Source organism: Gossypium hirsutum, chromosome D13 (genome assembly GCF_007990345.1).
Source record: "Gossypium hirsutum isolate 1008001.06 chromosome D13, Gossypium_hirsutum_v2.1, whole genome shotgun sequence".
Taxonomy (NCBI): Eukaryota; Viridiplantae; Streptophyta; class Magnoliopsida; order Malvales; family Malvaceae; genus Gossypium; species Gossypium hirsutum.
In genome coordinates this window covers 59,356,475-59,371,009 of record NC_053449.1, presented here as the reverse complement: position 1 = coordinate 59,371,009, position 14,535 = coordinate 59,356,475, and the positions used below count along the sequence as shown (strand labels likewise).

Below are 14,535 nucleotides of genomic sequence, written 5' to 3'. Positions count from 1 at the left end.
TGTGATAAATATTCGAATTTATGTTTTTTATTTATATAAATTTTGAGACGTTGATATTATGATGGTATGTGTTACAAAGCTGATTATGATGTAATGCCCCGTTAAACAATGCTAGACGTAGTTCGGGTGTACCTGGCAAGCCATAGGGTCATCGATATAGTGATTTACTAGCCATCATTTCCGAGCAATCTGAGATGACAAAATGAACAGTACGAACAAATAGTAAAAGTCATCGTTGTCAGACAACCAAGACGGTAGAATATACAAATTCTAAAAGTCATTGTTATCGAGTAACCCAGAATGTTAGAATAAAATAGATTTGTGTATCCGTCCTAATGTTTATCTTCGAGTAATAAGGGCCGGAATCAATAAGTATTGAAAATGATATTAAAAAATGAAATAAATAAGAAGGTTGAAAAATGATATGATGAGTTAAAATAGTATTTATCAAAATAATTTGTACTTGTTAAATATTATACTTAGTTTATTCTTAATGCAATATGTTTGAATTTGAATTACATTAGCACCATTGAATATTCAATACTCAGCGTATGTTTTGTTCATTTCTATGTGTAGATATCAGACGAGGATTTCCGCTAGTTTAAAATGTCAAAGCATCCATTCTAGAAAACTCAGCTCCGAAATTTTTTCGCTACCTCTTTTGTATGTATATATGTGTTTGAGTTGGAATGACATGTGTCGAAACCAACTTTTATTTTGGAAAAAAATAAAAATTAGTTGTCGACTTTAAAAAAATAAAAATTGGGAGTCGCCACCAATCTTTTATTGATGTGTGATTGGATCACCTAAAAATAGCTTTGGTCTACGAGTTTTAGAAAAATGGATCCGGGAGTCGGTTACGTACGAGGAAGGATTAACACCCTCGTAACGCCCAAAATTGGTACCTAGTTAATTAATTAGTGTCTAAATGTCAAAAATTTAAAAATATGATCCTGAATAAAAACTTAAAAAACGTTACTTATTAAGACTCTTATCATTTCGGAGAAAGAAAATGTCACACCCAAGGCGTTAGGGCACAATTTCTCAAAATCCTAAACTTGGAATATTTCCTTTGTTATTATTATTTTTTAAAAATCTTTGTCTCGAGAAATCAATACGTCACATCCAATACGTTAGGATACAACATATTAAATTCCCGACAACAAGCTTTTCATTTTATTTTTTGATTAATGAGCAATTCTCGATTGTTAGATTTAACGAAGAAAATTGGAACCCAATACGTTAGGGCTCAATTTCCTTGAAAATCCTAAATACAAGTATTATCTCAATTTTAAAAATTTTAAAATCGAGTAAAAAAATGATGTAATGCTACATTAAGTGTAAAATACAATAATAAATACAACAATGGCATAGAAATAAACGAAATTAATGTACATAAAAAAACGACATGTAAAGTATCAAATGAACAAAATATAAATGAAAACATAAATCAATAAGCAAATGAAGGAAATAAACAAAAAATATAAAGAGAAAAAAAGTACAAAATATATAAATGAAATTATAAAGAATAAAAGACATACACATGGTTTACATATAAAATTTTGGACTATAGAATTTATAACAAAATATATAATGCATTTATGAAAATAAAGAAAAATATATAAATATATAAATATATATATTATAACATATGTGTTGAAAATATAAGTTTGTATTTAAGCAAATAAAAAACATAGACATGTGCGTGTATATATATATAAATATTCATTAGAAAAATATATAAATACATACATGTACATATATACAAAAATAAAAAAAATTTGAAACTAAATATAAAAGTATATATATGTATATAAAAGTTAGGAAGTAAAATAAAAATAAAAACATATGTATAAAATATATATATATATAAGCATACGTATACTATATATAAAACAATATATATATTACATAAAAACGATGCATGCACATGAATATAAAAATAAAAATAAAAATAAAAATAATAAATAAATAATAATAATAATAATGATACAAGATTAATGATGCCACATAATAGTATTAATAATATTAAAATAATTAATTTAATAAAAAAAACTAAAATAACAAATAGAGGATTAAATAGCATCAATAATCAAAGACCAATTAATTTAAAACAAAGAGTATAAAATAAAAAAATATAAGGCCAAATAAAATGTAAACAAATTTGAAAATAATGAATTTGAAAATGAATAATAAGGGAAAAAGATATTTGAAATCAACAATATACAAATCAATAAACAAATTATACACAAATCAACAAAATAAGAACGCAAGAGAGAGAGAGAAATTTGAGTAAATACTCTTAAGAATTATTATTACTCCCCACTTCCGTCCTTTACAATGAAGGGAGAGGCATCTATTTATAGTTGAGCCTCCCCAAATCCAACAGTACAGATTAATTACATCAACGGCTAAGATTAAAATCTAAAATTACAAAATCATATCTTCTAATATTGCATATCATATCTAAGATTGCATATCCTTGAAGATTATTTTTCCATATGCATCAAGCTTGTAGATAGACCTTCAACCTTTTCAAGTAATGGGCCATCCCGATCGGGCCAAATGATATAATTTTGGACTTTGTTTTATTATTTTGGGTTTATTATTTTTTTATGAGCCCGGGCTAAATTGGCCTATTACAACATGTACCTAGATTGTTTTGGGTATGTTGTTTAAGGGTTCATTTTGGTATATTTGGTATTTAACCTAAAAGGTTTTATAAGATGAATTTTAATATTTAATTAGTAGATAATTAAGCTAGTTTTTATACGTTTGTTTATGTGAATTAGTTGGTTAAATGATGTTACATTGATGGTTATAATTTGATGATGTTTGGTTTTGTTTATATGAGTTTAATTGATGATCTTAATTTGATGTAAAGTTTATGTGTGTTTGAGGTACCATTTGTTATGGTTTGAACACTTGAAAATGTGTATTTAGAGTTATTTTACCATTGAGTTTCGAGACAACATGAACATGTCTCGAGACTATAAGAACAAAATTTACCTTATATTTTGATCTATATGCTTAATGTCTTGAGACTTGGCAAGCTAGTCTCGAAACAATCCTATTAAAGTCTCGAGAGAAGTGATTTTTGTCACGAGATAAGTAAATTTCGAAACTAAATTAGTTGTGCCCTACTCTAGGTCTTGAAACAAGAATCCCTTGTCTCGAGACAGTTAAACATCGAAGCAAATTTAAGGAAACATGGGAGGTTGGTCTCTAGACCTAATCTCGAGACACCACCTTTAGTGTCTGAGACATATTGACATCGAACCAAAAATAGTTAAAATAAAATGAGTTCTATCTCGAGACAAGAAGTCTTCTGTCTCGAGACACAACATTGAAATTTGATAGTTGAGTTTGAATCCAATTTCTAATTCTAAATTTAACCTACCATAACCCCGTAATATGATGAATTGAATCCTAAACACTATTAATACATATTAGTGAGTGTAATTAATGATTAAATTACTTCGATAACGTAACGTGACATCATGCATTCGAATCCATCAACCAAATTAAATGTGGGGTGTAACAATATTATGCCCACGCAACTTTCAATTTCCAACCTTAACACTCTCTCCACATTATTATCCATAACCGAGCAAAAGATGATTAAGGAATAGTTAAATTTGTAAGTTACGATACGTGTCCATTGCTTTTGATTTGACAAGGAATTGGTCAAATTCTTGGGGATCATACATGATGTTGCTTTTGTTTTCATAAACCATTTTCCCAATGAGTTAAGGACGGTGGTCAATCAACTCTTAACTCTTTGATGGAACATGGAAAACGTGCATCAAATCGAAGCGGGGAAGTGGAAGCTTTATGAGAAAGATTAGGGCATGCAATTCATGCTTTTCAATGGGAGAGCTTTTCAAAATTAGGGAAATGTCACAAATCCACGCAACGCAACTTGTGTATGTCAAAAAACGAGTTGCCGGTGAGGAGGTCTACTCGTTCGGGGAAAAGTTCAATACGTCGAATTTAAGTGCATATATCTCAATTTAAACATTTATATGGCCGGCGGATTATTTTTCTATTTATGATATTTTTAGTATTTAATAATAAAAAATAGATATGATCATAATATTAAAAATGGAAAATCTAAAAACCTAATTATCAAATACAGAAATATCTCATACAATGTATAAAGGCATAGACATGGTGGCATGGTTTAACAATTTATGGGAAAAAATAAAACTAACCCTTTTTGATTCATTCGAAAACAAGAAGGAAAACAAAACCCAAATCCAGAAAGACATGGATGATAAACAAAATGGTAAGTGGTAGTGGTAGCCATTAGTGTTGAATAACGCGTGCATTGTTATCCACAAAATGGAAAAGGCGGTTTAGAGAGGGAGAGAGACACAGACCACACAAGAATTGTAAACTTGGCTGGAGCTGTGTTGTCAATATTATCATTTCCATTGAAGAGAGAGGAGTTCAGAGTCTTTTCAAAGGGTTCTCTCTCTCTATTTTTTGTCCCTTCCTTTCTTTTGTCCTTTAAAACGGCTTAAAAAAAGCCTATCTTTCTCCTCCCTGTCTTCTTCTTCTCTTCAACTTCATTAAACACTCTTCTAAGAAGAGAAGGGAAAAAGGGAAGGTGCCTGCTTTCCGTCATTCCCGATTCCATGGCTTGTAAAATCTCAAATTCCCTGTTCCTTTGCTTGGTATGTTCTGATTTCTCAATATTTTTACAAATATATATATGTTCTTTGTTTTGAATTCTAAATTTCGTTCCTTTGTTGGTTTGATTTTCAGGGTCCTAGTCAAAGGCCAATTAGGAGCCAAACAATTGCTATTCATTCTTCTACTGGTATTCAACTTTCTTTCTCTCTTTAATCTTGGCTATTAAACTCAATAATTTCAACCTGTAGACCACTTGGTTAAGTTTTTGGTGCATTTGGTGAGATGGGTTTTGTTAGTTTGATGTTTTTCATTAGCTAGTGTTCTTTGCCATGGTTTCTTTGAGCTGCATTATCTGTTGATTATGGCAATTTCATTTCTAAGTTCATCAGTGCCTTATCTTACTCTATTGCACCACAGTGTTAGTGTCACTGGTTCTGATAATTAGCTATAGTATTTCTTAAGACATCATTTTATTTGCAAACTTGAATAAGCTAAGCTGCAAAAAGAGGACATGGGGTACCTTATGAAACAAATTGACAACAATTAAACCATTATGTGGATGCTCTCTTGCTTATGCTTTGAAGTTGAAGCACTGAATGGCTATATGCTCAATTGAAAGAACTTCAAGACTCAAGTGGACAAGTAGGTAGTTTCTTGTTGTTCATCAGGCCCCATGTGAAGCTTCTTGTCAAGAAATGATAGACTTCTGTACTAGTTTATGCCAAATACGATGTTAACTTCTTGATCTAAATCAATCTGAGTCCTTTCAGAGTTGTTAGCCTTCACGCATGTATGATTAGCGTTGTGTGGTATGAACCTATATGCTATCATTCTATATGATTTCCTCTCATTTACCGTATTAATGCATTTTTCCCCCATTAGCAAGTATCTGTCATTTGAAGTGGGACAATCTTCTTGTTAAGGGAATTAACCATAGGAAGGGTATAATTCCCTTAAGAAGGAATAAAGTCATACAAGCTGTGGCGGTTCCAGTAAGACCATCTTCAGCAGACAGTGCTGAGTACAGAAAACAGTTAGCGGAAACTTATGGATTCAGGCAAATTGGAGAGCCTCTTCCTGATAATGTTACATTAAAGGATGTTATAGACACCCTTCCAAGAAAGGTATTCTTTTTTATGGTTCCCATACATCCTACTTGTTCAGATCATTTGTGATGAATTTGGTCCAGAGTATAATGTTTTGCCATTTTGAACATGCTGCTGAGTGAGTTTTTGGGTTCTATGATTGTCTGTATGAGCAATATTGTATAGTGAGATAATTTTATTGAAGAATTGTGCCTTTGTTCCTTTCATGGTTAAATATAATAAAATAGTTTTGCATTTACAGTGGATCAGGTTGTTTGAGCATGTTTCTTATTTATGACTTATTCCGATACTTTGAACTGAGGGGAGCAAAAAATTAAGCATGACTGTTTTTCTTCTTCTTTTTTTATTACCTAATTGAATTTATGAACTTGAATATGAAAATGCTAGTACTTAACCAATAAATCTCTTTACTGATTTCCTCTTCTTTTTCCCAAATTTTCTTCTGAGGTGTTTGAGATTGACGATGTGAAAGCATGGACTTCAGTTTTAATATCTGTCACTTCCTATGCATTGGGGATCTTCATGATTTCAAAAGCCCCATGGTATCTACTTCCTTTAGCTTGGGCATGGACAGGAACAGCAATAACTGGGGTACATTTCTTTACATTCTCTTCACTTTTTACCCTTTATTTGTTATAAAACCAAATACAGACATACTTCTATGCCAACTTATTTACTGTATCTTTTTCCCCTGCAATTTCTTTAGTTCTTTGTTATAGGCCACGATTGTGCTCACAAATCATTTTCAAAAAACAAATTATTGGAAGACATTGTGGGAACTCTGGCCTTTCTACCACTAATATACCCATATGAGCCATGGCGGTTTAAGCATGACAGGCACCATGCAAAGACAAACATGTACGTATGATATGTTTATTGTTTTATTATTATCACTGTTGCAGTGAAGTTTTTCAATGTCATTACAGGGGATGCAAACAACATTTTTGCTGCACATGTGTAGATTTTTGCATATGCGTCCTACCCCTTTTAGATGATTAGCTCCTTTACTGCCATGTTATCCTTATACATGTAGTGTAAGCACTTGAATTTCCACACAAGTTGTTTGATATTGTTGCTTTGGGGTGACTAGTTTGGGATTCAATTCAGCTACCACAAAATTCAGCAATGTTCTAATGTTTCACACATTTCTACCCAAGTTATATTATTTATTCATATCTGTAGGTTATCAGAAGATACAGCTTGGCACCCTGTTTGGGAAAAAGAGTTTGAGACTTCTCCTTTTCTACGCAAAGCAATCATGTTCGGTTATGGCCCATTTCGACCTTGGATGTCCATAGCTCATTGGTATGGATGCAAAATAGTTGGTTCTTTTTATTCTGGACTGCAGGGCCCACACTTATCTTAAATGAGTTAAACACACTTCACTTCCATCCTCTTCTCCTACAATATGACTTGTATATTTCAAATGCATAGGTTGATATGGCACTTTGATTTGAACAAGTTCAGACCGAATGAAGTCAAAAGAGTGAAGATCAGTTTGGCTTGTGTTTTTGCCTTTATGGCAATTGGATGGCCATTGATCATCTATAAGACAGGAATAATGGGATGGATCAAGTTTTGGCTAATGCCATGGTTAGGCTATCACTTTTGGGTAATGCTACTTTCAAGTTTCATGCGGTTATATTTTATTAGTTCAAACATCTTTAACAGGAAATCATCACTTGATAAGATTTGATACCTGTGAAACTCTATACCAGTTTGGTGGACAATAATTTATCTTCTAATGCCATTTAATCATGTGGAAAACCGGCCTTATTTCGTTTAGTCTAATATTGACCAAAGTGATACTTGAAACAAGAGCTATTTGAAGCGAATAACTTCATATATTTGCATGTTTTGTTATGAGTTGATTAATCATAGATTGTCAACCCGTGGCTTGATGTGAATGTAGTGATTTAATTATGCAAATGAAACTTATTTATATACCCTTAGAAGTTGTGGTTTTTCTTAAATTGGACAGATGAGTACATTCACAATGGTGCATCACACGGCCCCTCATATACCCTTCAAACATTCAGATGAATGGAATGCGGCTCAGGCTCAGCTTAATGGAACAGTGCATTGTGATTACCCTCGTTGGTAAATATATTAATTTTGCTGCCCTTCTATTGATCTTTTATTTGAGCCATCATGTTTCCCGAAAGCTGATAAACTAGATTATAGAATCAGCTTTATCAGACATCATATTAGGGGATGCCTTTCCACTATTTCTTCATTCAACATCTCATCTATTTCCTCGGATTCATGTCCTTGAAGACTCCGGCAAAATGCTGAACTTTATATATTTGACAGGATTGAGGTCCTCTGCCATGATATCAATGTCCACATTCCACATCATGTATCTTCAAGGATACCAAGTTATAATCTACGAGCAGCACATAAGTCTATTCAAGAGAACTGGGGACCGGTATGGAGCAGTACTTTTTTAAAATAGTTTGTAGAGCAACAATATGGTCATTTTCAAACTCCCTCAGGAGATGCTAATGATTGTTCTCGTTGCATGTTCATGTTCATGACAGTATCTGAACGAGGCTACATGGAATTGGCGTCTGATGAAGACGATAATGACAGTGTGCCATGTTTACGACAGGGAGCAAAATTACATCGGTTTTGATGAACTTGCACCTAATGAAGCTTCTCCAATCACATTCCTGAAAAGAGTAATGCCTGATTATGCTTAACTCCTTATTAAACACCTTGGGGGTCCATTGCTTTTAGGTAATTAGGTAATTTTATTCCAGTTTCAGAAAGTATATTATTCATTTGAATTGTGAATCATTCTTGAAAGTATTATAGTGCAAGTTCCCTGGAAATATCTTTTGTTGATTTGACTGCCAATACATATATATGGCAATTTATGGATCATGATAGTTGATGGATTTTACTCACAAATATATATGTTGCTTAGACTCGAATCTTAATTGTCCTTTAGCTTATTTATTTATTTATTTATTTTCATTCACTATGAAATAATAATATTTTGTTTGAGTGGTATTGATGATTATTAATTATTAGTAGTAGCACACCTCTTCATTCTTTTGACATAATTGATAGTTACAGGTGCCCCAAAGCTTTAAGTTTGCTTCATTCATACTTAAAAATATTTGGATGGCAATAATCATTCCTCTTTTATCAACTTATATTCATTCATAAACGTTTAACAAAGCCGCAATTTACTTTGTTTTTTTAATTACAACCTTTTATTTTCATTTTTTTCAGATTAAACTCAACACATTATTGCATTTACCCATTGATATGTTAATAAAACAAAAAGGGTAAATTTAATCAGATCCTTCACTTTTAAGCAAAATTCAACACATAATAATAAGAAAAAGGGTAAAATCCATTCGTATTGATTCCATGTTTGTTTAAAATTGTAGTTTATACAGTTAGAACATTAATGTATGGGATATGATAGGAAAAACAGTTTTTAGACTTTACAAGTAGGGTTAGGGGTTAATTAAGGGTTAGAGGTGATTATTAGTTGGGTCAGGTTGTAACAAAATTTTAGACCCATTTTATAGGCTTGGGATGGCTCGGCCTAAAAAATAGCATGAATTTTTGCTTAAGCCCGACTTAAATAAAAAAAGTTAAAATTTGAGCCTGGCCCGGCCCGACTTGCTCGTATTAAATTCTTATTATTTTTTACATAAAAATAAATTTTAAAAATATAATACACTAAAAAACATTAAAATAAATGTAAATGTCTCTAAAATAGTAGTAAAATTAATAATAAAATAATAGTTATATAATATTCAAACAATAACAACAAAATAGTAGCAATATAATAGTAAGATGACAACAATACAGTGGCAAAAATGAAAAAATAATAGCAATTTAATTTTTTGCAAATTTAGGCCGAGCTCGAGCACAAAAAAAAGTTTACCCAAGGCCCAGCCCATTTTCATTTTTTAAACCGTTCTTTTTTTGCCCAAACCGATTTTTCGAACTTATATTTTTGTCTACATCTTTTCACGTTTCAAACGAGTTTTCGCTCAACCTGACTCATAATCAAGTCTATTAAAGATATAATAAAACGTTTTAAAATAAAAACGTATCAATATTTCAAAATTGCTTTTGAATAAAAAAAATAAGTATTCACCGTATAAATGTGGCTGATTTATTGTTACTCATCTTCCTAAGTCATTGCAAATGATTAAGATTTTGCTTCTTCAATATTTTTTAAAATTATTTTTTTTAATTTCCTGTCGGATTTGGGCATGCTCAATTGGACCATTTGTTCTCCTTTCACTTTAAAATTCAAGGTAAATATGGATTAAATTAAAAGGGAGAGATTTTACATGTTGTAAAATTCCATTCATTTCTTATGTATTTTAATTTGGGTCTGAGTTCAAAATATTGACCGCAGTCTTAATATATATTGATAAATAATTTTAAAAGAAAAATATAATTATTATATTTTTAATAAACAATATTTTGTCACGTATTCATTTTAAATCTCCAAAATAATATTAACTGGATTCATGTTGATTGAGTTTTAGCTCGATTGGCATGAGTATTATTGTTAATGTAAGAGGATATGGGTTCGAGTGCACCTATTTATAAATTAAGGACTTATAATTTATGGTGAAAATACTTTAAAAAGCTGAAATTTTATTTTATTATTACCAAGTAGTAATAGAAAATAGTGATAATGATTATAATGGTAGTAACTATCATAATGAATCCAGAATTCAACATAATCAAGTTGGAGAAATTAAAGTGTCTGTGGGATCAAAATCAAATCAAGGTAAAAAAATTGACTCAAAGATTAAATGATATAAAAATATAAAAAATAACAAGTTCATTAATTAAAAAAAAAGAAGAAAAAATATTTATTGTATTTTATAATAAACTAGTTTTATATCCTGTGTAATGCACGAGTTATTCGTTTGTTCTATAAAATTATTATTATTTAAATATTAATCTATTAATGAAAATTGTTTATGAAATAATATTTTGAATATATAAACTAACTTTAAAAAAAAATACTCAAGTTTAAAATATAATATAATGTTTAAATAAAAAATATTAAAATATATGCAAATAATTTCAATAGCATATTTCATTTTTTTAATTCACATTTACTTCATTTTTTTAATTTTTATTGTTATATTTTTTTTATTTTTTTAATATTTAAATTATTTGTTGACGTGACAAATAGTGCTATATTAGCATGAAGTATATATGGACTATAACGTGAATTATCACATCAACATCATTAAAAAATAATATTTTAGTTGACATTTCCGCTTGACTCCTTTTAAAAAGTTAACGGATAAATTTAAGTAAAAAATAAGAATAAAAATTAAATTAACTAAACATATTATTAAACCAATATATTTTACCAAAAAGAAAATGGTTGCATCTTAAATCAATTCTTCTAACACAAAAATTGAAGTCTCCTTGTGCTTTTTTTCCACTCTATAACTATGACTTACATTCTTTGACTAAAATCTATAGTTTAACAAAGTTTTAACAGGGAGAAGAAAAAGGGTTTGAAGAACTGTGATTTACTGATGGAAAAAGAAAAAAATGTAAAAGATTTTGTGGTAGTTGCAAGGTAATTATTGTAAGAACTAAGTGTTAATATACTATGTATTAGCAAAAAAAGATGATTAACAGTTTCTAACACTCAATGAAGAATCATTGAACACCCACCAAAACAATATCCTTGATAAATACACCAACCCAAAATTATATTTTGTGTAATATATTTGTATTGAGTTCTCCTTTGAAGCTCAACCTAAAATTATTGAATCCTTGTCTCTGCTTCTCTCCTGTTCTTCAGTTCCAACACAGTCAAAAGTGATCCACTTGCAAAGCCAGACAAGGTAAGCTCACATTCTCTGTAAGAGACCCAAACCTAATGTTCCATTCATTCTTTTCCAAGAGCTTTTTGCTCATTTTGTTGATTTTTCTTACAGGTTTTAGAGCTAGAGGAATGAAAATTCATGTCATAACTAGCTTCAATGGGATTTGCAGAATTTGGACAAGTGTTTGTACGTTGCTGGTGATTTGAAGTTTTAGAGATAAGAGGCTTTTGAGTTGGTGTAAGGTGGTCTTAATATTTAAACATGGCTGAAATGGGTTTTGGTTTCTTCGATTGTTTACTAATTTTGTCGTTGTTGTTCAAGCATGTTACTTGTCAACTACCCAACACGGATTATTTTTATGTCTCTGATTTCCTGAAGAAAATGGGCTCAAACTCTTACATGTCCCACAACAACAACTCTATTTCTGTTTTTACATGGAAAGGGGTACAATGCGATGCCAAAGGGGAGAATGTTATTGGTTTAAAGGCTTCTGGTTTAGGCCTAACTGGTTTGATTCCTGATTCCACCATTGGCAAGCTAACCAAGCTTCGGTTTTTGGATCTTAGCAACAACAAAATCACAGCTTTGCCTTCAGATTTATGGAGTTTAGGGTCACTCAAGAGACTTAACCTCTCCTGTAATAAAATTACAGGGTCTCTCTCTAACAACATTGGCAACTTTGGTCGGCTACAAGTTGTTGATCTTTCAGACAATGATTTCTCTGGGGAAATACCTGAAACTATAAGTTCCCTGGTAAGTTTGCAAACTCTTAAGCTTGCTGGGAATGGATTTGAAGGAAGCATTCCAACAGGTATTCTAAGGTGCTGGTTTTTGGTTTCGCTCGATCTCTCCTCGAATCGTCTTAATGGTACCTTGCCAGATGGTTTCACTGCAGCATTTCCTAAGCTCAAATATTTGAACCTTGCCAGAAATGAGATTTATGGCAACTTGTTTCAAGGTGACATTCATCAGGTAAATTTCAACTGGTCTCATTTGGTTTATTTAGACTTGTCTGAAAACCGGCTTAGTGGCGAAATTGTCATAAACCTGAGTCAAGCTCTTAATCTTAGACACCTTAATCTTGCATATAATCGATTTGCTAGACAAAAATTCCCGAGAATCGGAATGCTTTCGAGTTTAGAGTATCTCAATTTGTCTAAAACCAGCCTCGTCGGTCATATTCCGAGTGAAATTTCAGAACTGAGTTATTTACATACACTTGATGTTTCATCAAACAATTTGAGTGGAGAAATCCCTGTTCCTGTCTTGCAAAAACTGCCATTGATGAAGAGATTCAACTTCTCTTACAACAACTTAACCCTTTGTGCTTCAGGTTTCTCCCTTGACACCTTTGAAACAGCCTTTTATGGTTCATTAAACAGTTGTCCCATTGCTGCAAATCCTGTCCTGTTCAAAAGAAGAGCTCATATACACAAAGTTTTCACTCTTAACCTTGCTTTAGCTTTAACCCTTGCCATGGTCTGCTTGCTCGCCGGTTTGCTATTCTTAGCCTTTAATTGCAGAAAAAAATCTAGGACATGGCTAGTTAAACAACCTTCATATAAAGAAGAACAAAATATGTCAGGTCCGTTTTCTTTCCAAACCGATTCGACCACATGGGTGGCTGATGTTAAACATGCAACATCAGTCCCTGTAATGATGTTTGAGAAACCATTGTTAAACATCACATTTGCAGACCTCTTGTCTGCAACTTCAAATTTCAGTATAAGCACCTTAGTGTCAGAAGGGAAATTTGGGCCTGTTTATAGGGGATTTCTGCCTGGTGGGATCTATGTAGCTGTTAAAATCTTGGTTCATGGATCAACATTGACTGACCATGAAGTTGCAAGAGAGCTCGAGTATCTTGGTCGAATCAAACACCCGAATCTTGTCCCGTTAATCGGATATTGCTTGGCTGGGGATCAAAGGATTGCCGTATATGATCACATGGAGAATGGAAACTTGCAGGACTTATTACATGATACTTGGGAAGAAGACTCTGAAGGGCTATCAACGTTAACAACATGGAGATTTCGACACAAAATAGCACTCGGCATTGCACGAGCATTGGCGTTTCTTCACCATGGCTGCTCACCTCCATTAGTCCACAAAGATGTTAAAGCTAGTAGTGTTTATCTTGACTTGAACTTGGAGCCTAGATTGTCGGATTTTGGATTGGCTAAACTTTTTGGAACTAGTCTAGAGGATGATGAAATTAGCGGTAGATCACCTGCCTATGTATCACCAGAGTTTTCTCAGCTGGAATCTGATGATGCCCCCACACCAAAATCCGATGTATATTGCTTTGGTGTTGTTTTGTTTGAGCTAATCACAGGGAAAAAGCCGATCGGAGACGATTATCCTGAGGAACAAGAAGCAAATTTGGTTAGTTGGGTTAGAGGATTGGTGAGAAAAAACCAAGGTTCAAAAGCCATTGATCCTAAAATTCGTGATACAGGACCAGTTTACCAAATGGAGGAAGCCCTCAAGATTGCATATCTGTGTACGGCTGAACTTCCTACAAAGCGACCAAGCATGCAACAAATTGTTGGCCTTCTCAAGGATATTGAACCCACAGCTTCTCAATGAAGAACAATGACTATAAATTGGCAAATCAGTTTGGTTTTTTCCTATGCCACCATGGGAGGGTGAGGATGCTTGTATCTGTTAAACTCTCCTTTAAATTATAATTTTTATATACAGGAGTTTATTACTTGAAAATTACCGATCATTTTACTTTAAATTTATAAAATCTTGTTTGTTAACTCGAGTTGTTCAAATCTATTGATATTGAAAGTTTAATTTGTTACTATATCAATCATAATTATTTACAATTAATAGAAAATAATAACTATCATGATAATGATCTTTGGTTGTCCACTTTAAAATTGAACAAGATTAAATTACTCTGATTTTATTTTTGAGAGAGACTAATTTACTCAATCGAACAGAAA

At 32.0% G+C, this 14,535-nt stretch overlaps 2 protein-coding genes across 3 annotated transcripts; both read left to right on the top strand.

The window, feature by feature from the left end:
- The first annotated feature begins 4,169 nt into the window (after positions 1–4,169).
- Positions 4,170–8,680, top strand: LOC107888427 (omega-6 fatty acid desaturase, chloroplastic). 2 transcript variants are annotated; one of them, XM_041109335.1, is made up of 10 exons: positions 4,170–4,679; positions 4,771–4,825; positions 5,521–5,762; positions 6,192–6,335; positions 6,451–6,602; positions 6,927–7,049; positions 7,179–7,356; positions 7,726–7,844; positions 8,058–8,172; positions 8,285–8,680. In XM_041109335.1, exons 1-10 carry the CDS (start codon positions 4,641–4,643, stop codon positions 8,444–8,446), a joined length of 1,329 nt encoding a protein of 442 aa, XP_040965269.1. In that variant the 5' UTR covers positions 4,170–4,640; the 3' UTR covers positions 8,447–8,680. The 2 variants fall into 2 exon arrangements, with proteins under 2 accessions (XP_040965269.1, XP_040965270.1); XM_041109336.1 differs by having other exon boundaries at positions 4,194–4,679; positions 6,201–6,335.
- A 2,482-nt stretch (positions 8,681–11,162) lies between these two features.
- Positions 11,163–14,342, top strand: LOC107888425 (probable LRR receptor-like serine/threonine-protein kinase At2g24230). The gene is made up of 2 exons (XM_016812529.2): positions 11,163–11,599; positions 11,693–14,342. Exon 2 carries the CDS (start codon positions 11,843–11,845, stop codon positions 14,168–14,170), a length of 2,328 nt encoding a protein of 775 aa, XP_016668018.2. The 5' UTR covers positions 11,163–11,599; positions 11,693–11,842; the 3' UTR covers positions 14,171–14,342.
- The last annotated feature ends 193 nt before the right edge of the window (positions 14,343–14,535 follow it).